Source organism: Ictalurus punctatus, chromosome 19, assembly GCF_001660625.3.
Source record: "Ictalurus punctatus breed USDA103 chromosome 19, Coco_2.0, whole genome shotgun sequence".
NCBI lineage: Eukaryota > Metazoa > Chordata > Actinopteri > Siluriformes > Ictaluridae > Ictalurus > Ictalurus punctatus.
This window is the reverse complement of record NC_030434.2, coordinates 21,423,060-21,445,471: the sequence shown is the minus strand read 5'-3', so window position 1 is coordinate 21,445,471 and position 22,412 is coordinate 21,423,060. Positions and strand designations below refer to the sequence as shown.

Genomic DNA, 22,412 nt, shown 5'->3' with positions numbered 1-22,412 from the left:
GCAAAAGAAAGGGTCACGGTGGATTTGGAGCCTATCCTGGGAACAATGGTTGCAAGGCAGGAGAATAAACCACAGCTGGGACACCAGTCCATCATAGGGCACTGTTCTCTCTCACACACACACACACACACACACACACACACACACACACACACACACACACACACCCCTTGGGCCATAGCCAGTCTGTGTAGTGTTTTTGGACAGTAGGAGGAATTCAGAGGGCACAGGAAGAACATGCAAACCTCTGCACAGAAGGTAACCCGAGCTCAGGGTCAAACCCACAACACAGAGCTCTGAGACAGCAATGCTACCTGCTTTACTTCTTGTTTCTTTATTAGTTTGAGACTATATCATGATGCATAACATTTTGTCTTGTTCCACAGATTTGGTCCTCACATTTGGATCAATACATTTGTTCAAATTTAATCCTGAAGTGTGAGGTGTATGCTGCAGAATAATACAAAATTATAGGTATCCTTTTACTGACAATATGTCTTAATTTACCAAACTGTCCTACCTTAGCACAATTAATAGGTTTTCAGGAACCAGTACCAGAAGCATTTTCTCTAGTACCTCTATAAATCTATAGTTAGCATATTTAAACTGTCTTGCCTGTTTTGCTTGTATTCTCTCATTTGTAAGTCGCTTTGGATAAAAGCGTCTACTAAATGAATAAATGTAAATAAATAAATGTTGTCAGAAAATGCTTCAAATCCAGCATCAAACAAGCTTGCATGAAGAAGCATGAATTTATTCACAAAGTTTGGATGCATAAACCCTAATTTAGGCCAATTTATCCATCAATCCTGATTCAGAATAATGGTGTGGGGTTTTAACTGAATCGTTTGAGATGGAATGTAAGCCCTAAGAGAGCTTTTAAGAGATCATTAATTAAAAAGTTATATTAATATTAGTCTATTGGGAAACAATTTGGAGATTAAAACAAATAATACACTCTAGCTTTTAGTGACCACGTGCTGGTAGTCGACAGTTGGGCAGATTGTCAATTGAGGACTAGCAGCGGTATATAATCGGGGGCGCGCACGTACACAACAATGACGCGCACGCACAAGCCGTCACAGTCGCCGTCTGTCTTATAAACTGACTGTGGCGAGTCTGACCTGCTCGCGCACGTATACACACGCTCGTGAGCAGGTGTGCGTCCCCAGAGTACTTACATTTTTTTTGCACTTATTATTATTTTTTAAAAATCTTTGCATTGTCGCCATGTTGTGGACGGTTAGCACGGTCGTTAGGAAATTTTCCACGTCCTCCGTGAGTAACGATTACGCCTGTTTAACATTGCTGGCTTTGTTGCTGCTGTTAGCAATGAATGAAAAATTGCAGTAGAACAGGCTCGCCGCGAGACTGCCAAAGAAAATAGGGTTAGCAAAAACAGATGAATTAATGCATGCAATCCTGGATGATTAAAGGACAGTCCGTACTGTCATTTTAATCTCTCATTTTAGGTGTTGTTGGAGATGTAGGCGCAGTGCAGTAGGTGCGCGAGCTGATTTATTACCATTATCTGCACATAATAGTGCACAATTCATGGCTCTAGTGGCTTTTCCTAGCTGTCTTGGTGTCCACTGTAGAGCTACACAGTGTTCCCAGTGGCCACGTTGTTGCTCTCTCTCTCTCTCTCTCTCTCGGGTACTGCCCAGCAGAAACATATGCACTGAGTTGCATCAGCAAGTGTTGCAGGAATGGCACACTGCATATCACATTACTAAAGACATGCAAAAGCGTTATTTATACATTATTATTATTATTTATTTATTTATTTATTTATCTATCTATTTATTTATTTATTTTGTTGAGTGCAACATTGACATTGGCTGACTCTACAAGTTGTTAAACGTCTGTTTTTAGTTTCCGGCTCTTATCTTGGGCGTAATTTCAAGGTTATGAGCCCAACAAATCTACTACAGCCACAAATAGCTCCATGTATGGGTGTACTAAAAGCATAAAACAACTGATATACTGTATACTGCGATTTCTATGAACTTTATTTAAAACATTCACACATGCTTGTGAAAAGATAGCAAAACAAAGTCAGCTCTATTATACATTAGTTATCTTAATATAACGTGAAGTGATGCATGCATGTTGGTTTTTGTGCAGTTTTCAGGTTCAGCAAGACGTGTCACTGAAATTAATCTACTTCTCCACACAGGCTCGCTACCAAAATAAGCTGAGGCTGGCGCTGATTGGTCAGAGCTTGTTTGGACAGGAAGTGTACACCAGCCTCCGGAAGCAGGGCCATAAGGTCGTGGGCGTGTTCACTGTCCCCGATAAAGATGGCAAGGCAGACCCTCTGGGTGAGTGACAGCATGAGGGGGCGGGGCATACAGGCTATTATAACAAACCATTAAAGCACTGAGGCTTCCCTTGGTCAAGGGAAATGAGCAGAATGGATTTCTATTTATTGTGTTTTAAACTTTAAAACAATGCTACAATCATTGTTAGTCATAGATGCTGGTCATAGACCGCACAAAAATACTTTTATTTAACAGTGTTACCAAATCTGTTCAGGGGAAATGTAGCTGATGTAAGCTCTAGAAATCACCAAAAGGCATTACACAATAATTTGCTTATTCATCGATTCACCATAATTATTTGCATATAGAAACATGTTACACAAAGAAGACAATTTTCTGAAATCTCTTAAAATACAATAAAATAGAATAGAATAGAGCTTTAATTATAATCAGATTATAAAAGATAGTTTTCATACAGATTTACATCAGTTAGTGTCAAAGCAGAAGTGACTTTTTTATGTTTGTAGTATATTGTTTGGGAGTTGTGCATGCTAGAATGTGTATATGGGGCTTTGGGGAAAACATTTAAATAACACTGCATAAAAGGACCAAAAAATGTACAATAAAATAGATATATAAAGTAATTATTTAATTATTAATAATGAAAAATAACAATAATTATAACAACAATAACAATAATAAGACAGAGGAAAAGAAGAGGAAGAAAAGAATAATGAAGTAACAGTACAAATATATTGCATTAAATTTTGAAAGAAAATGAAAATAATATATAATAAGTTAAAAGCATAAGTATAAAAAGTATAGCTAAAATAATAGCTTAAATGCACTCATTAATGCCTTTGCAATTCATTTTATGAAAAGGAAATACCCAAATCTTTAGATGTGGCTGCATGTGGGAGGGTAAATGGGAGTGTGTTTTGAGTGTAAAAGGGGATTGGGTGTTGGTGGTGTCACAGAGGCGTTTAACCAGCTGGTCCTCTCTATAAGCATTCGTTTCGGTGTCTCACTATGGGATACGCCCCTTCCGCATATTCCTCAGAAGCCCTACTACATTACGCCAGCCCGTATTGGCTGGCAGGCATGACGCTTGAGTCTGGGAATGGCTTCCTTCTCCAGTATAAGATGAGCGGCACAGAGTCATTCTAGTATTCTAAGACCTCTTCTCACTTCACTCCAGAAGCCTGAACTACTGTTTGAATTGTCAATTGCTAGCCTCCACGCTAGTTGCTGGCTAATCCTCCCGGTACTGGATTTTTCTGCAAATTTCAGGCCACCACGCTGTATTTTGCCTGACTCCTGCAATTCGCACTCCAGCTTATTGTGAGAACCACTCTAGTACCTCGACTCTACAGCAATGCAGAGTACTTTAGCTAGTGGGGGAGATTCTCGTGTCTTTGATTAAGATTTGATGGAAGGGCACACACCAGGTCTGTGCTACATGACTTGGGCAGAAACATGCCCAGGCGGCCGTTGATAGTCCTGGATCTTTTGAGCACAATGTGTGCTTCACCATGAAGAGCCTTCACCGCAGACTAGCACGCCAAGCTAGCCTGTCGGGTCAGGACCCATTTGTGTCAGCTAACCCTGCTCCGGCAGGGTTTTTTATGTGGCAATGCCCTCTTCCTATACCTGAACGCGATGCACGTACAGGGAAATCTGAGTCAGGGTGCGGATCTGCTATCCAGGGGAAACTGAGACTGATACTAATAGCTCCATGTTGGCCAGGGAAATACTGGCTAGCAGAGATCATACATATGCTCTATGAGGAGCTGTGGTCTCTTCCAGTATGCAGAGACCTGTTGTTGCAGGCAGGGGTGGGAGATTTTACACCCTCACCCAGAGCGCTTGGCTCTATGAGTCTGGCTAGTGAACGGTTCAATCTGAACGCATCTGGGCTGCCCGACAGTGTCATCAGAACCATACAGAACACTAGAGCCTCTTCTATTAGGTCTCTTTATGAATGTGAATGGGGCGTGTTTGAGCGTGAGATTCCCTTTGAGTGTTCGGTGGCAGTGATACTGTTTTTTCGGCAAGCTTTGAGAGATCAGTGGAAAGCGTTTTCAACCAGTGTTTCTGGATGCTATTTCGGCATGCCACATAGGCTTTGATGGTAAGTACAGTGGGACAGCACCATTTAGTATGCCGCTTTATGTAGGGTGTGCAGTGCGCTTTGCCAGTCTCGAAACTGCTTTCTCCCTCATGGGATTTAATATTGGTACTCTACGCTCTTTCCTTGTCTCCATTTGAGCCACTGGACGAAGTTGATTTTAAAATACTGTCGTTTAAGACGGCGCTGCTGTTAACGCTGGCCTCAGCATAGCGCATGAATGAACTTCATGCATTTTCGGTACATTTTTTGTGTACGCAGTTTATGCCGGGGGATGCAGGGGTAGTATGCAGGGGTAGTACTGAGACCGAATCTTGTATTTATGCCCAAAGTTATTCATTCCATTGTTCCCCTTTTATAAGACGATACAGCACAGACATTAGTGCATACTGTACTGAGCGTAGAATCCTGAGTCCATGAGGACTAAATAAATGTCGTTTCTGGTTGGCAGAGGGGTTTGAAACAGGCTATCTGGCAATACAGGAGTTAGAAAATCCCATAGTGAGACACAGAAAAGTATGCTTGAAAGAGAACTTTAGGTTATTTGCGTAACCCCGGTTCTCTGATGGCATTAAGTGAGGTGTCTCACCAGATCACCCTCTTTGCTATGTGAAGCGAGGAACAGGTGTGCTTGTTTTGAATGCTAGAATGGTGTTTATATGATCTTATACTGAAGAAGGGAGCCACTCAAGACACAAGCGTCATGCCTGCCAGCCAATGCTGGCTGCCATAATGTAATAGGACTTCTGAGGAATACGCGGAAGGGGCGTATCCTGACACCTCACTCAATGCTATCAGAGAACTCAAGTAACTAAATAGCATATATGATCACACAAACACACATACTCACTGTCCATACTCAAAGTCCGGACTTACATTCCTCACTCTCATAACTAAATACCTTTCTCCTTATTTCCAATGTAATTACTGAATAATTCATGGTAATTACTGAAGAATATGCTTTAAGAAGAGTTTTATACAAAAATGTGTCAACCATTTTGATCTTCAACATCAACAATTCTCTACTGGATTTCTTTTTTGTCTTTCAAAAAAAGGGACGTATTTGTGTGACTACGAGGTCCATACTTACATTCCTCACTGTTGGAACTATACATCTTTAACAATTAGTTTTACTGTAATTACTGAATAATTCAAAGTCAATTCTAAGTAACATGCTTTAAGATGAATAACTGAAGTCTAGAGTTTAGAGGGTTCAACAAAAATTCTACCGTAGCACAGATCTGATGATCAAGGCAGATCACAGGTTTATATGAACGTACTCACTCATACACATGATTGTTTCCATAGCAACAACTAATTCAGAAAGACTTGTACAGAGGACACGCACATAATAAAAGTCGAATAATGATAAACTGTTTTGTAAGGAGATGTTTATTTAGCATTTATGAAAGGAGTCTCCACTGTCAGTGCTTCGTCACAGTCAGTGTTAAAGCTGCAACTTTACGCTTTTAACGACAGGAAAGTCTTCACAGTGGAAGACTTGTCCTTTTGCAGTATCTCCATATTGCTGCATTTTTTTGTCTTATTAACTTGAAGAGAGAAAACGAGAGAGAACAACTGTTTATAGCTGTTATAACGTAAGTGATAACTTGTTTCATGGTGTCACGTAATCCAAGTAATGAAGGTTAGGACGGATGCAAGTGCAGAAAAGAGCTTTTAATAAAGGGAGGCAGGCGAACAGATCCAAATCATGAGACAATAAAAAAAGCAGGCAATGGGTCAGGTGATCTGCAAACAGGCATAAACTAGGCAAGGCAAGAAACGAGAAACAAGAAACAAGATCAATGAACATGAAACAAAAACGAGGAACAGGGTACAAAATCTTGGTACGGTGATAACACTCAATACTTCACAAAAACTATTGTGTACAAACAGTCTCTATATACTGTGGTTGTGAGTGCTGTGAATTGGATGCAGGTGTGCGTGATTAGAATGAATGTGAGTGTCCTAGGAATTGCGGTCCATGGCGGCCATGTTTGTAGGCCGCAGTGCAGGATGGGAAATGTAGTCACTGGTTTGCTGCGATATGACACATGGACATTTCACAACATTATATGTTATCTTATATTTAAAAAAAAACATCCAAATAAAAAAATACAACTTGTCATTCTTAACTAAAAAATATTGCTGTGGTGTAAGAGAACTGAAACTCTTCGACAGATGTTTTTCCTAACATTAAAAGGTCCGATGTTGAAAATGTTGGATGTTCAAAAATGAGTTTATTGTTGAGTTTTAGATGTGACTTGTGCTTTCTATTTGTCATATGAAAAAGCAGTAGGGACTATTTACCCTGAATAAAAATAAGTAAAATTCTCTGTCTTGACAATTGATGTTTTTCTACCCTATAGCGTATGTTTAAAAAAAAAAGGCTATTACATCTCTTACGATCAAACAGACGTTATTTCTAATGAAGCCCAGTTATAGGGCGGTTACACGACTGTTTCATGTCTGTTATCACTCAGCAACAGTGTGTGTCCTTATCCGACCTAATACTGTTTGTTCAACCTGTTAATCAGCTGTGGCAGCGGAAAAAGACGGCACTCCAGTGTTTAAATTCCCACGCTGGCGTGTGAAGGGGAAGCCAATCTCGGAGGTGGTGGACGCCTACAAGGCCGTGGGAGCTGAACTCAACGTCATGCCCTTCTGCTCCCAGTTCATCCCCATGAATGTGATTGACCATCCCGAACACGGCTCCATCATCTACCACCCATCTCTCCTGCCCAGACACAGAGGAGCTTCTGCCATCAACTGGTATGGGGCATCTGCTCATGTGTGTGTAATATTAACTGTTTGGTAGCACATAAAGGGTAAAGCACTTCACGGTGTTTTTATTATATTTATTGCTGTGTGTAACTGTATATAAGCTTATCCATCCATGTTGAAGAAGGAGCTTAGTTTTTTTTTTTTCTTTTTTCTTTTTTAAACAAAAGCTATTTTTACTCAAAATTTTCTCCAAGTTGGTCATTTCATAATTTGTACAAACTAGATTGAGGGCTAGCATGTGTTGATTTACTGTGAGTGCATGTACAGTAGTTTTACATAAAGGAGGCACATTTGTATGCGCAGGACTCTGATTGAGGGGGATAAAAAAGCTGGCTTCTCTATATTCTGGGCTGATGATGGTTTGGACACTGGTCCCATCCTGCTGCAAAAGGAATGTCCAGTGGAACCCAATGACACTGTGGACACACTGTACAACCGCTTCCTCTTCCCAGAGGGAATCAAAGCTATGGTAAGTCAAAATTTCTCTTACTTAATGTACAACAATTGTACTTAGACAAACAGTATCGTCACATAGACAGAACACACTGAACATACGGATTTAAACAGGTGGACGCAGTGCAGCTTATCGCAGACGGCAAAGCTCCCAGGATTCCACAGCCCGAGGAGGGAGCAAGCTACGAAGGCATCCAGAAGAAATCCAATGCCAGGGTAAGTACACGTACTCACAGGCTGGGACAGAGCTGAATCTGTCTAGGACAGTATCGTTTCAAAGTTCAGAACCGTCATGCCGTTCCTTCTGAAGTGGGGAGCTATTCATGGTCATGGCTCCAAATTTCTGTTTCTCAGATATGATGTTGTTGCATTTTTTTAATCCTTTAGAGCAAAAATGTCGACTTTTTTGGTAAACCCATTTTTATAGAAACAAACCATTGCGATGGTAAATGGGCATTTTCAGCATTCACTTTCGTCTGGTACAGTCGAGTTTCAAAAAGTTGAACCAGAAACACCTGTTAGCTCTAGCTGGCCTATACTTGCACACAGGCGAAACCAATTTTACAGGATAAATAGACACAGAACTGTTCAAATGACAAACACCATGAGTGAACAGAAGTATCAGGCGTCATGGTTTTATTCAGTTTTAACAACTGGATAATGATACAACTGTTTAACTGAGAATATATTCAGCTGACTATAATTTAATAGCTTTCCAACAAATTACAAATTACACACCCCAAGAGTGAACAGAAGCATTGACTGACTTGATCTTACTCAAGTTTAACAACTGGCTAATGATACAAATGCTCCACAGAAATAAATCAGTTGACTATCATTCACTAACTTTCCAACAAATTACAGAATAAATAAATGCCCAGTCCGTACAGGATTCGCTGAGTTTTTTTTTGTGATTATTGCAACCAAAAACGCTTGATTTTGCTGCTGCTTTTTTCAAAATTTGCGATGCAACTTGCAGAGCTTTTTGCACTTTTTTTTGCAGAAAACTACTTAAATCTGCAAAATTTCAGTTGTCTTTCACAGTGATTGTCGGTAAATGAGACCTTTTAGCCGTATTCATGTTCGACACACGTGAATCGAAGAGGGCGTTGGCTGAATGCGCGTTGTGATGACATCACATGATGCGTCTTGGCCAAAATCTGCGGTAATTTCGAAAAATTCCAAGCTCCTCTGAATATTGCGGAGTTTGCTTAATTTTGTGCTTGTTTCTGGAGGGACTGAATGCCATACCTGATCAGCATTTTACATTTTACCCCATTTTACTCTTAGAGCGTAATATCGTATTTTTTCATTCTCTCTCTTTTGTTTAGTTTGTTTACACTGTCATGCATCGTCAATCTGTCTCTCTGTCTCATGTAGTCAGACCTCTTCCAGTTGACAATGCTAGACATATGTGAGCTGGCATATGTTGTATGATGTATGCTTACACATTTCCTGCCAATGTAGACCAGATACACAGCACTCACTGGGATTCACTATTACTGGATTGTCAGGACCATGCAGAGCAGTTCAGGAATATCATGTTTTACCCATGACTTTATATTTTAGCAAACAAATCTTTAAAACGTAATTAAACCCCTCTTTATGTTGCTCGTCTTCTTTCTGTTAGAGATTCACCTACATTATGGCTAGCACAGAATTTGAAGAGAATTTGGACCTGTGCATATACGAGTCTGACGTTTTCTCTTTTTGTCGACGTGACTGTCAGTTCTGCCAGGAAATTTGTGCGTTGGCACTGCCAAAGATGTTGTGACTGATGACCTTGTCGTAAATGTGCTTACTTTTCCGATACAAGCCTGAAAGGTGTCTGGCATGACAAGGAATGTGTGTGTGGGGGTGGGAAAAGAGAGAGAGTGAATGAGTAAAGCAGAGGGTTTCTGTAGTTCAGAGGTCAATGCCTGGAATGTTGCTCTGCTGCCAGCTGCCGCCGTAATACTTCTGTTACTAGAGGCTAAAATAAGTAACAGGTGCACAGGGTCATTTTCTACTCGTTTAACCACCCCGCTTTCTCTCTCTTTTTCTCTGTCTCTCCCTCTCTATAGGTGAACATGGCTCAGCCTGCTAATGTTATTCATAACTGGATTCGTGGCCATGATAAAGTTCCTGGAGCCTGGGCCGTCATTGATGGACAGGTGTGTAGAGTCAGTACACTGTACATGCAGGTGTTAATGAAAATTAAACTAATGTTGAGGTCATAAGTTTTTACATTCACCTTGCAGAATCCGTAAAATGTTCATGGTTTTTAAAAAAAAACAAAAACAAAACATAGGACAAAATAACAGTTAACACCAATTATCCTATTCTAAATTTTATTTTATTTTATTTTTAATTTTATTATTTAATTAATGCATCGTGTTGCCTTTTTGAGCATCAGTGAATGTTTACACTTTTGTAATAGTCGTGTACGAGTCCCTCAGTCGTCCTCAGTGTGAAAAGATGGATCTGAACATCATATAAACTCTGTTGGAAAGGGGTCAAATATGCAGAAGATGCTGGAAAAGTAAAGAATGTGCAGGACCTGGAGGATTTTTCTGAAGAACAGTAGGCAGTTTAACTGCTCAGGACAAACAAGGGACTCATGAACAACTCTCACAGAACATAAACACAGTCGTTGATCATCCAGGTAACGACACACGGGATTAATAATCACGCGTATGTAAACTTTTGAACTGGTACATTTGTGTAAATTCAGTTATTATTGTCATGTGGACTACATGTAAACATCTGTTATGTGAAACAGCTTATTCATGGCAGGACTAAATACAAAACTAAATGCAATTTTTATGATCTCTCTTATTTTTAAAAAATTAGTATTAACTTTTTGTAGATTCTGCAAGACGTATGTAAATTTATGATTGCAACTGTATAAACACTCACATCCATCGTAGCAGTCTGGGAAAACCCATCAGATTATAAATGATCTATATCAGCATCTGTCTGCAGTCTGTCCTGTAGCACAGCAACCTCCATTCACCATCTAGGAGAAGAATGACTAGTAGCATTTGTAGCAGTGCAGTTAAGTAAACGTTCCTGCTACCACGTGTGTAATATGTTTACCACATTTATTAGGCAAACCCTGCATTCATACTCGCACAGCTGACGAGTCGCTTGTGTTGCTTGTTGTTTGACTTTTGTGGACATGTATTTTTTTTCTTCTGATGAGAAACAGTAGTAACCACTTTGTTTTATGAACTGCACTTTGTTTTATTTAAATGTTACATGCTAGGCTTCATGCTAGCTTTTTTAGGGAGTCTAGATACGTATGAGCTACTGTACATTTGCTCACCAGAGGCACAGACGATCACTGATACTACCTTCCTAACTTTATTCTTCTTTGTAATATCTCTATACACGTTTAATGATATATATTTTAGGTATTCATATAGTGTGTGTGTATGTGTGTGTGTTGTGTAGCCAGTGACGCTGTACGGATCATCGATACTGAGTGGTCCAGTTCCTTCAGGTCAGCCTCTGGATGTAGAGGATGCGTCTCAGCCCGGACTCATCACCAGCTCAGGCCTTGTGCTCTTCGGCTCTGATGGGAAAGCGGTAACACTCTCTCTCTCTCTCTCTCTCTCTCTCTCACACACACACACACACACACACACATAGTGCTGTGAAAAAGTATTTGATTTCTTCTGTTTTTGTGTATACAAAATACAGTTTTTATTTATTTATTCATTTATTTTATTGAAGCAAAAACAAATTAGCCAACACCTATCACCAATGTGAAAAACTAATTGCCCCTTTAAACTTAAAATCTGTGTGTACCAGGACTTACTCCTACAGACTGAAGACCGGACATTCTCCTTTAGGATTTTTTGGTAGAGAGTAGAATTCATGTTTCTCCTCAATTACTGCAAGTTGCCCAGGCCCTGAAGCAGTAAAGCATCCCCACAGCATCACACTACCACCACCATGCTTGACCATAGGTATGATGATCTTTTTGTGGAATTCTGTGTTTGGTTCATGACAGATACAATGGGATCCCTGTCTTCCAAACAGTTCCACTTCTGACTCATAAATTCACAGAACCTTCTCCCAAAAGGTTTGAGGATCATCAAGATGTGCTTTGGCCAAATTCAGATGAGCCTTAATGTTCTTCTGGATTAGCAGTAGTTTTCGCCTCATTACTCTTCCATGGATACGATTATTGCCCAGTGTCTTTCTGATAGTGGAGTCATGAACAGTGACCTTTATTGATGCAAGAGAGGCCTGTAGGTTCTTTTGATGTTGTCATTGGCTCTTTTTTGACTTGCTGGATGAGTCATTGCTGTGCTCTTGGAGGAATTTGGAAGGTCGACAACTTCTGGGAAGGTTCACTACTGTGCCGAGATTTTCCATTTGGAGATAACGGCTCTTTGGAGTCCCAGACCCTTTGAAATAGCTTTGTAACCCTTCCCAGACTGATGTATTTCAATCACCTTCTTACTCATCATTTCTGGAATTTCGTTCAGTTTTTGCATAGTGTGTTACTGGATAAGACCTTTTAACCAGCTTCATACTGTTGAAAAAGTTGATTGAACAGGATTTGCAGTAATCAGGCCTGGTTGTGTCCAGTCCAGCTGAACCCCATTTTGAATGCAGTTTCATAGATTTGGGGAATTAGTAACTATGGGGGCAAATACATTTTCACACAGGTCCAGTTGGTATTGGATAACTTTTTTTCTTCAATAAATAACATCATTTTAAATATAGTTTAAAAAAAGTATTTTTAGTTTACTCAGGTTGTTTTTGTTTTATTTTACGTTTTATTTTAATTTCTGAAACAATTTAGTATTAGATATACATAAAAATAGAAGAAATCAGGATGGGGGCAAATACTTTTTCACAGCACCGTAAACAGTAGCAGAAATAATTCCTTCACCTTCTAAACTCGTCACATATCAGTGAAATCCACTTCATTTTGTGCTGATTGTGCAGCTCCAGGTGAAAAGTCTGCAGTTTGAAGATGGAAAGATGATTCCAGCTGCCAAGTACTTCTCTTCAGGAGATACCAGCAGTGTAGAGCTCACTGAGGAGGAGAAGAACATGGCAGAGGACATAAGGGTATGTGTGTGTGCTCAAGAGAAGTAAAACATTATGAAATACACTTCATCTTATGACCATCTTGTACTCGGTTCTAGGTGATCTGGAAGGGCATTTTGAGCAACGTGGCAGTAATTGAGGACACAACCGACTTCTTTAAGTCAGGGGCTGCGTCTATGGATGTGGTCAGGTGTGTGCTGTTTTCACATACTTTCTCAACATGCATCTAACCTTTAATCTGTGAACTGCTCTGGAAATTGTTTACCTTAAGTGCATCATATTCATAGTTTAACTTTTGGTTTTGTCTCATATTATCATTTTACATTTACATTTGCATTTATTCATTTAGCAGACGCTTTTATCCAAAGCGACTTACAAATGAGAAAATACAAGCAAAGCGATCTATCAAGCAGAGAAGTGTAGTAGTGCTACAAGTAGTGCTACCATACAAGATCCATTAATTGCGTTCCAGAAGAAGCAAAGAGTGCAGAGTAGAGGTGTAAGTGCCATTTTTTAAAAAAAAATTATTTTTTATTGGTTAGTTAGGTGTTCACGGAAGAGGTGGCTCTTTATCTGTTTTTTGAAGATGGTGGGAGATTCTGCGGTCCGGATTGATGTTGGAAGTTCATTCCACCACTGAGGAACAGTTAGTTTGAATGTTCTTGAAAGGGAACTTGAGCCACAACATCTTATTATTGTTTTTTATTTTACAAAGTCTTATTTTATATGATTTTTAAAAATGTTTTTATTTACTCTTTTTTGTTTTTCCTGTGTGAATTTTTTATATTATTATTATTATTATTATTATTATTAAAAGGTTGCATATAGTAAGCATGAACAACTGGTGTGTTTGTGCATGTGGCAGACTGGTGGAGGAGATCAAGCAGAAGTGTGGAGGCTTACAGCTGCAGACTGAGGATGTCTACATGGCTACTTCCTTCCAGGAGTTTATCCAGATGTTTGTACGGCGTCTGAGAGGGGAGGACCAGGAGGAGGAGCTGGTCATCAATTACGTAAGTGTTAAATACACTAACAGTCCATGATTAACTTTATCCTGACACTCGAGCAAGACATGACATTCTAACGTTAATATTTTAGTGCCATCTTTTCAGTAGTAAGAAAGGTGTTATTCTTAGGTATTATTTGCCATTTCCAGGCAACAAAAGACATCAATGACATGACGCTGAAGATGCCCTACCAGTGTTTCATCAATGGGCGATTTGAGGATGCCGAGAATGGAAAGACCTACAACACTGTCAACCCCACTGATGGCTCTGTAGGTCACTCAGACATCTACACACATGTCCTCATATTCTCAGACTGAGTCTGACTTTTGACCTTAATGGTTTTTGATCTTGTCCTGTAGGTGATCTGTAAGGTGGCATTTTCCTCCGTTGCTGATGTAGACAGAGCGGTAGCTGCAGCTAAAGAGGCGTTTGAGACGGGCCCATGGGGCAAGATGAACCCTCGCGACCGTGGCAGGCTGCTCTACAAGTAAAGGATACTTCATCTGAAATAGTGGCCCAAATTAGTTTATGTACAGATGGCTGACAAATTAAAGGAAAACCTGGTGGCTCTGTTATGGTTTGGGGGGAGGGGGAGGAGGGATCACTGCAAATCAATACAACGTTCTTCTGATAGATCACTTTTATCCTATAATGAAACATTTCTATCCTGATGGGCGTGGTCAGTTCCAGGATGACTCCACCCACATCCACAGGGCACAAGGGCTCACTAAAAAATGTTTGATGAAAATACAAATGATGTATATCATATGCTATGGCTTTCACACTCAGCAGATCTCAAACCAGTTGTACAGCTATGAGAGATTTTGGAGCCATGTGTTAGACAGCACTTTCCACCACTGTCATCAAAACACCAACTGGTTGAAAATCATTAGGAAGAACAGCGTTCATCATCCAGTTCAATTCCACAATGCCTTACTAACACACTTTATATTGCTTTTTCCTTTAATTTATCAACCGTTTATGTATTGTTAGCTAACTAAGAATCGTTACCTAAGTACCTAAGAAGCTACAAGAAAACTTTTGGAGTTACCTCAGATACTTGCACACTAAGTGTACATGGTGTGTATGTGCAGGCTGGCTGATCTCATGGAGGAGCATCAGGAGGAGTTGGCCACTATTGAGGCCATCGACTCAGGTGCTGTGTACACACTTGCACTAAAGACTCATGTTGGCATGTCCATCCAAACCTTCAGATACTTTGCTGGCTGGTGCGACAAGATCCATGTACGTATGAGAGTCTGTGCTTTGGTCTTGCTAATGATAATATCTGTCTTATACATGTATTCTATACTGTCTTCCACAGGGTACAACAATACCCATCAACCAGGCCCGACCCAACCGCAACCTGACCTTCACTAAGAAAGAACCTCTAGGGTGAGTATAGATATTTGTGTTTACAATAAATCTATTAAAAGGATGAATTGCATCAATCTGTAACTGTGAGGTTATTTTTTCGACCATTCTGGACCAGGGTGTGTGCCATTGTGATTCCATGGAATTACCCTCTAATGATGTTGGCCTGGAAGAGCGCAGCTTGTTTGGCAGCTGGAAACACACTTGTGTTAAAACCTGCACAGGTAAAACACACACAGGCAGATATTTAAAAGCTCTTAAGAGCTTTGTGCTCCCAAGTGGTGCAACAGAAAGGTTTTTACTGTTTCTTTGGAACAGTCTCCCTTTTCACATGAGGTCCACTCCATCTTAAGCTATTTTTAAATCTTCTCTTCAAACTTATTTTTATTCTTTGTGTTATAATGTTATTTAATGTGATGAATTTTAATGTTTTCTACAGCACTTTGGAACAACTGCTGTTGTCTTTAAATGTGCCTTATAAATAAATTTGACTTGGCTTGTTATCATCTGGAGATTGGATGTTTAAACGATATGAGAGTGTAAGGAGCAAAATGGTCCGTGCTGTCTGAGTGGGAGAGATGGCATACTCATGTATGAGGAAGAGGGTAGATAGCGCTTTGCTCCACCTGGGTTACCCTGCCATGTGATGTTGCATGAGTTATTATACATGTATGTAATAGGGGAGAGCTGGCGGTGGTCAGGAATTGGCAGGTGACCACTCTCACAAACCAGCCCATAGACAGAGTAAATACGAATAAAACTCTTTATGCAAATCCATCCAGGTGACTCCTCTGACAGCGCTGAAGTTTGCTGAGCTGGCCGTTAAAGCAGGCATTCCTAAAGGTGTCATCAATATCATACCAGGATCAGGTAATCACACCACTGCTCCTTCAAATGCTGCTTGATTACTTGTTTGATGCATGCATCTGCGTATGTGTACACAGTTTTGTGGAATTTAAAGCACTCATTTCTAAACCTAGAAAAATATGAAGATCGTGAAAATGCTTTTGTAAAAGTATGGATAATGTGTTGGCAAAGTAATATAGACTGAAGACACTAAGGCAAATTTATTACCTGCCCTTCAGTCATTCATTTGTGCTCAAAACCGCTAAAAGTGATATTCAGGTGGCATTAAATCACACTGTCTGCGACAAATGAATAATTTTTTATAGATTCCACTCAGTATTTTTGCACTTGTTGGTGAAAACACCCCAAATGACATATTCATAAACCATGCTAAGTTGCTCATTTGAAAAACAGCCCTTTGTAGACCCTAATTGTGGGTGTTAAGAGGTTTATACATGTTTTTACACACACAAACCTTAACATATCTAGGTCTAAGGTTTTAAATCCACTGATGTTTCCCTTTACTACACAATAAAAAGCCTTGTTTGGTCTGATTTTTTTAAAAAGCCATCACCAGAAGCCCTGTATTTATATATGGGACATACAGTATTTGTGTTATTTGTTTTTCTATACAATAAACAATAACATTTAACTTATTACGATAGGAATGATGATGATGATGAATCTGTCTTTTAGGTGGTATGGTTGGACAGAGGTTGTCTGATCACCCTGATATCCGTAAGCTAGGATTCACTGGATCGACCCCCATTGGCAAACAAATCATGAAAAGGTAAAGTTTGTACAATTTTGGCCAGTTTAATAGGAACACTTGTACCACTGTTTATTCATGCATTCATCCAATCATGTGGCAGCAGAGCAATGCATAGATTCATGCAGATACACGTACAGGACAAGAGCATCAGTTTAGTTTCACATCAAACATCACAATGAGGGAAATAGGATTTTGACACACAACAGTCTCGAGAGTTTACACAGAATGGTATGAAAAGCAAAAAACATCCAGTGTGCGGCAGGTCTGTGGGGGGAAATACGCTGATGAGAGACGTCAGAGAAGAATGTTCAGTCAAATTTGAGCTGACAGGAAGTCTATGGTAATTCAAATTTTAAAAAAATTAAAAAATAAAAAAAAAGTCTATGGTAATTCACTTTTTTACAACCATGGTGAGCAGAAAGGCATCTCAAAACATGCGAAACCTTGAGATGGAAGGGCTACAACAGGAGAAGACCAGATTTGGTTCCAATCCTTTTAGCCAAGAACAGGAATCTGAGGCTACACTGGGCACAGTTTCACCAAAACTGGATAGGTGAAGACTGGAAAAATTTCGACTGACCTGTCCGTTTTCTCAAATCAGCCCATCTTGCACCAACAACCACAATGGTCTATATCAGGGGTGTCTAATCATATCTGCAAAGGGCCGGTGTGGGTGAAGGTTTTCATTCCAATCAAGCAACAGCCACACCAGATTCCACCTGTTTAATCAGTTGATCTTGGCTTTCATTAGACTCAGGTGAGGCTTCTGCTTGGTTGGAATGAAAACCTGCACCCACACCAGCCCTTGGACACCCCTGATCTATATGGTTTATATTGCCCAAATTTCATTCTCTACAGCTCTTATAGCCCTGTGAGACCATCTGAAGTTCCCTCTGTTAACTTGGTGTCATTTCCTCCTGCAGCTGTGCAGTCAGTAACTTGAAGAAAGTCTCCCTGGAGCTGGGTGGCAAATCCCCTCTCATTATCTTTAGCGACTGTGACATTGACAAGGCCGTGAGGATGGTGAGAGCTAGGAAACACACAGAAATTGAGGTTACTGTGAACTGGAAATCTCAGGTTTATCTGACGTGTATGTGTGTGCGCACGTGTGTGTAGGGTATGAGCTCTGTGTACTTCAACAAGGGAGAGAACTGCATCGCAGCAGGCAGACTGTTTGTTGAAGAGTCTATTCATGATGAGTTCATTCAGCGAGTGGTGGGTTGGAACTCATGTTGATGACTTAAACTAACAGAAAATTAGTTTTCCAGAAATACATGTCATGTACGTTTTCTGTTGTTTCCAGCCGATATGAATGAAAAGATTATTTAAAATAACAAAGAGTGACTTACTGAATCCACTGACATGCACAGGTTGAGGAGATTAAAAAAATGAAGATTGGAGATCCTTTGGATCGCTCTACAGATCACGGCCCCCAGAACCACAAGGCCCACCTTGACAAGTTGCTAGAGTACTGTGAGATCGGCGTGAAGGAGGGCGCCACTCTCGTATATGGGGGAAAACAGGTGGACAGACCTGGTAAGACTTCACACATCCAAGAAAGTTTTCGCTTCATTTAGAGTGCTTTGAAACCATGTAAGTTTTCCCACTTGGGGTGGTTCTTTCGTCAGTGGTAGCTCAGGGATTAAGGTGTTGGGCTGCTGTGCAGAAGGTCATGAGTTCAAGCACAGCCAAGCTACCACTATTGTGTCCTTAATCAAGGCCTGTAACCCTCAGATGTATAAATGAGATAAATGTAAGTCAAATGCTAGCACAGATCAATTCAAATGAAAAAAGCAATTTGACTCTGAATTGACTCACTGCAGGAAATGAATCAAACATGCAATATTTTGGGTTGCATGTAGTGTTTTGTTTTTAATTGATGTGAGCTGAGAAACTGAGCTGCAATGCACAAATTGGGCAAAGGACAGAGCTGTAGAGTTGCAGAAATGTGATGTTTTCTGGAGGTTTGGACCAATGAACAAAAAGAGAAAAGAACCTCTGTATAAAGAATGTTTTAAACTAGTTATTTATATAATTATCAGATTCTTTATTTAACGGCAACTTGTTCTCCATGCTCGGGTGATCGTTGTGATTTCTGCACACACTTGCCAAAGGTATATCTTTTTCCATGACCATATTGGTGAATCAAAGAAGCAACATAAGTCACTGAGTCAAAGTTTTACCAGGATGTTTTCAGCCATAACCAGTTTTTTATGTTGTGTTTTTTGTTTGTTTGTTTGTTTCATTATTTTTGGCGGGGTTTTTTTCCATTTTGTTTTGTTTAATTATATGCAATATTCTGGGTACAGTGGCTCAGTGATTAGCATGTTTGCCTCGTACCTTTGGGAATGGGGTCTCAAATACCACCTTTGTGAGTTTTGCATCCCAAGTCTGCATTTTCTACCTGTGCTCCAGGGGTTTCCTCCAGGCACTCTGATTTCCTCCGCCAGTCCAAATACATCTGGCATTGTAGGCTGACTGGCATTTCCAAATGGTCTGTAATGTGTGAATGTGTGTACAATTGTGCCCTGCTATGTGTTGGCACCCCGTCCAGGGTGTCCCCCGCCTTGTGCCTTGCCTGGGATAGGCTTCAGGTTCCCCCATGACCCTGTTTAGGATAATCAGTATGATGAATGGATGGATGGATGTGCAATATGAAATCAAACCAAACAGCAAATGAACACGAATCAAATAAACGGACTACTTAAAGTATCCTTAAATAATTGAAAATAAGTGAAAGCATCCTTATTTTCTTCTGTGTAAAATTTTTTAATTTAAAACGTCGGAAACCCAACAGAGTAAATATAAGGGGTGTTTTATAATAATAATAATAATAATAATAATAATAATAATAATAAACTTTATTTTTATATAGCACCTTTAAAGCAGCTTCTCAAGGCACATTACACAAACAAAGAAAATATCAAGAAAATAAAACACAGATAAAAACACAAAACATACAAAAACAAAAAACAGACTTGAATACAAAATGGTTAAACCCATTAAGAAAAAGCTAACCTAAAAAAATATTTTGTGTATAATCTGTGCAGGGTTCTTCATGGAGCCTACAGTCTTCACGGACGTAGAGGATCACATGTTCATCGCTAAAGAGGAATCATTTGGCCCCGTCATGGTGGTGTCTAAATTTAAAGATGGGTAAGTTGTGCTTTGTTAGCTTGAGAAGGAGACGTGACAAAACGGCTCTGCAGGAAACCCTGTTAAAGCTTGTAGAAACGTGTAGAAACACCTTTTCCTAAAGAACGCTTCTCCCTAGTGATGTAGAGGGAGTATTAAGCAGAGCGAACGACACAGAGTTTGGCCTGGCGTCTGGAGTCTTCACACGCGACATCAACAAAGCCATGTACGTGAGTGAGAGGCTGGAAGCTGGAACTGTGTTCGTCAACACCTACAACAAGACGGATGTGGCCGCGCCATTCGGAGGATTCAAGCAGTCCGGCTTTGGAAAGGATCTTGGTAAGCACAGTGAATCCTGATCTGTGACGAATAAAGTATGAGCTGTTATAGGAGAGTAATCAGTGATGGGGTGATATTCATATCAACCTGAACTGTTGTCTACAGAACTACCATCAGAGCTGGTGTTATAGAAAAAGAATCAATACCTTCTGACCAAATCAACAGCACTGTGGTATAAAAAAAATATAATTAGTTCATATGTCTAACAATACGCTCAGCTTATGGGTGTTTTTGACTGTTTTATAGGTGAGGAAGCCCTTCATGAATATCTCAGAACCAAAGCTGTGACAGTGGAGTACTGAGAGAAAACCTTACCTGCTGGACTTTCTGCAGGGTTGCCAGGCAGTGGATGGGAACGCAGGTCTCATGCTTCATCTGCCATCTTGCTTGGGTTTTGGATTGATAAGGGTGTTTAAAGGGGGGAAAAAGCACTCTCTGTCACATCTCTTTTTGTGCCTACAATGTCTGTCAGTTTGCTTCTGGAAAAAGCCAGGGCAGCTCAGTATGCAGCAAATGGATCCAAGGACATAGTAGAAATAGTTGCTTGGGAAAAACTCAGATCAGTATGGCTTCTGATTGTGCAGTTTTTAAAAATACTACACTGCCAGTATCCAGCTGATTTAACATCAGAAGGAGAATACATTTTAGTTTTTATTTTATTTATTTTATTTTTGGAACATTTCTGTTTCTTACATAAATCCATACATAGTGTCTGGTTTATTTAAAGTATTTTGTCTTAATATATCCAAAAGCTATTTTATGGCACTATCACGTAAAATATGATTTTTTTTTTTTTTTTTAATGGAATATTTCTACCTCACCGAGCTAGGCTTTTAATAAACATGCCACCTCCAGAAATCCTGTTTTAAATTAATATACATGTAAATATTTTATAGAGAATGAAACAAATGATCCTTCTTTATATTTTTAACTTTGCATTCCAGACAGGAAGTACATCATGTTTTGAATCTTTAAATATGACGGTCTGAAAAATGTAAGGATTCTGGGAGATGTACATGAAAGAAAACTAAGGAAGATTGTGATGTTTTATTGAGCATCCCTCTCTTCAGGCTGGACTTACTGGAATCAGATAAAACCCAGTTGTTTACTAGAAAACATTTTCTATGATGAGTTCCAGTTTGACAGAGTGATGTAATCCAGTTTAAGGCTGGTAATCCTCCAGAAACCATTTTAGTTATTAAAAGCACACTCAGTATTTTAATCGGGAATCACTGTTATAGTCTTAAAGGAAAAATCCACCCTGAACGACTTGCATAACAATCTTTATAATTAACATCATCCTCAATGGATATATTTTGTAAAGAAATTCAGAGTTTCTGTTCGTGTTGGTCTATTTTCATTACCCACAATGCCAGATGATTACCCACTGTTAGTGGTTCAAGTGGGATTTAGCCCTCACATCATCTCTACCTAAAGAGAGTGATGCAGTGCCAACTTGAATACGTTAGTCTGTCTGGCTTTCTCACCTCTTCGTCATCTTGCAGATCGCCAACTAGCCAATCCCAGTCTCTGTCATAACTCAGTGCAATAGCTTTGTATACATGCATTGCATTCTGAGAACTTTGAGTCCAGTGTTTGCACCAACATCTCGACTACCTGTTTCAGTTCTAACTTCTCATACAAAAGAAGAAGAAATGTGGCATCACCAATAAATTAGCAGCAGTTACTACTAACACTAACATGTGATAAATACTTGAATATAAACATATTTATTGTGTTTCAGGGTGGTGTTTTCCTTTATGGCACCATTAAGAAAAGTTCTTAACATTACATAAACTGCTTCTATTATCACACCAACAGAATGTTTGCCAGTGTTTATTTATATTGATGTGTTACAGTGTGTGACATACCTAAAAATTTGATTGGCAACATTTAAAATCAACACTTTTCAGTATGAGCTGTGCATTATGTGAGGAAAGACAGTATTTATATTGCCAAGCAGCTACTGTACAGCAACAGTATTAAATCTGTTTCTATCAACAATAAACTGACTATGGATCACCATTTCTCTGTTTTCGTAAGTCTCTTTCACAAAGTGGGTCTTTCTATTTCATCATGTCATCTTGAAGAGAAGACGGGTTTGATTCTTTCGTCAGTAAATGCTGTGAAAAGCAGTTCATACAAGAAGACATCATGTTAGTGTCGAACTAATTGTGGTAAAGAAATCATTGTTATTTGTTAATAATGAAATAAATATGGACCAACTGCTGTAATACAGTAGTAAAATTCAAGTGCTACTG

The 22,412-nt window shown here is 39.6% G+C and overlaps 1 protein-coding gene across 2 annotated transcripts; it reads left to right on the top strand.

The window, feature by feature from the left end:
* The first annotated feature begins 1,080 nt into the window (after positions 1–1,080).
* aldh1l2 (aldehyde dehydrogenase 1 family, member L2) lies at positions 1,081–22,176 on the top strand. 2 transcript variants are annotated; one of them, XM_017494880.3, is made up of 23 exons: positions 1,085–1,278; positions 2,180–2,324; positions 6,930–7,164; positions 7,480–7,645; positions 7,744–7,845; positions 9,693–9,782; positions 11,065–11,199; positions 12,574–12,699; positions 12,777–12,868; positions 13,544–13,691; positions 13,835–13,954; positions 14,045–14,172; positions 14,780–14,930; positions 15,010–15,080; positions 15,178–15,283; positions 15,842–15,929; positions 16,602–16,695; positions 17,601–17,700; positions 17,794–17,892; positions 18,048–18,213; positions 19,728–19,833; positions 19,952–20,151; positions 20,398–22,176. In XM_017494880.3, the coding sequence occupies exons 1-23, from the start codon at positions 1,231–1,233 to the stop codon at positions 20,451–20,453; spliced, it is 2,772 nt and encodes a 923-aa protein (XP_017350369.1). In that variant the 5' UTR covers positions 1,085–1,230; the 3' UTR covers positions 20,454–22,176. The 2 variants fall into 2 exon arrangements, with proteins under 2 accessions (XP_053544291.1, XP_017350369.1); XM_053688316.1 differs by lacking the exons at positions 19,728–19,833; positions 19,952–20,151; positions 20,398–22,176 and having other exon boundaries at positions 1,081–1,278; positions 17,794–17,958; positions 18,048–18,183.
* The last annotated feature ends 236 nt before the right edge of the window (positions 22,177–22,412 follow it).

What these genes read in the sequence shown, in the direction of transcription:
- aldh1l2 (XM_017494880.3), top strand. Translation starts at nt 1,231, where the DNA reads ATGTTGTGGACGGTTAGCACGGTCGTTAGGAAATTTTCCACGTCCTCC. An exon ending in CAGAGGGAATCAAAGCTATG is followed by an intron (nt 7,646 to 7,743) that starts GTAAGTCAAAAT and finishes GGATTTAAACAG; the next exon opens with GTGGACGCAGTGCAGCTTAT. An exon ending in CAATATCATACCAGGATCAG is followed by an intron (nt 15,930 to 16,601) that starts GTAATCACACCA and finishes TCTGTCTTTTAG; the next exon opens with GTGGTATGGTTGGACAGAGG.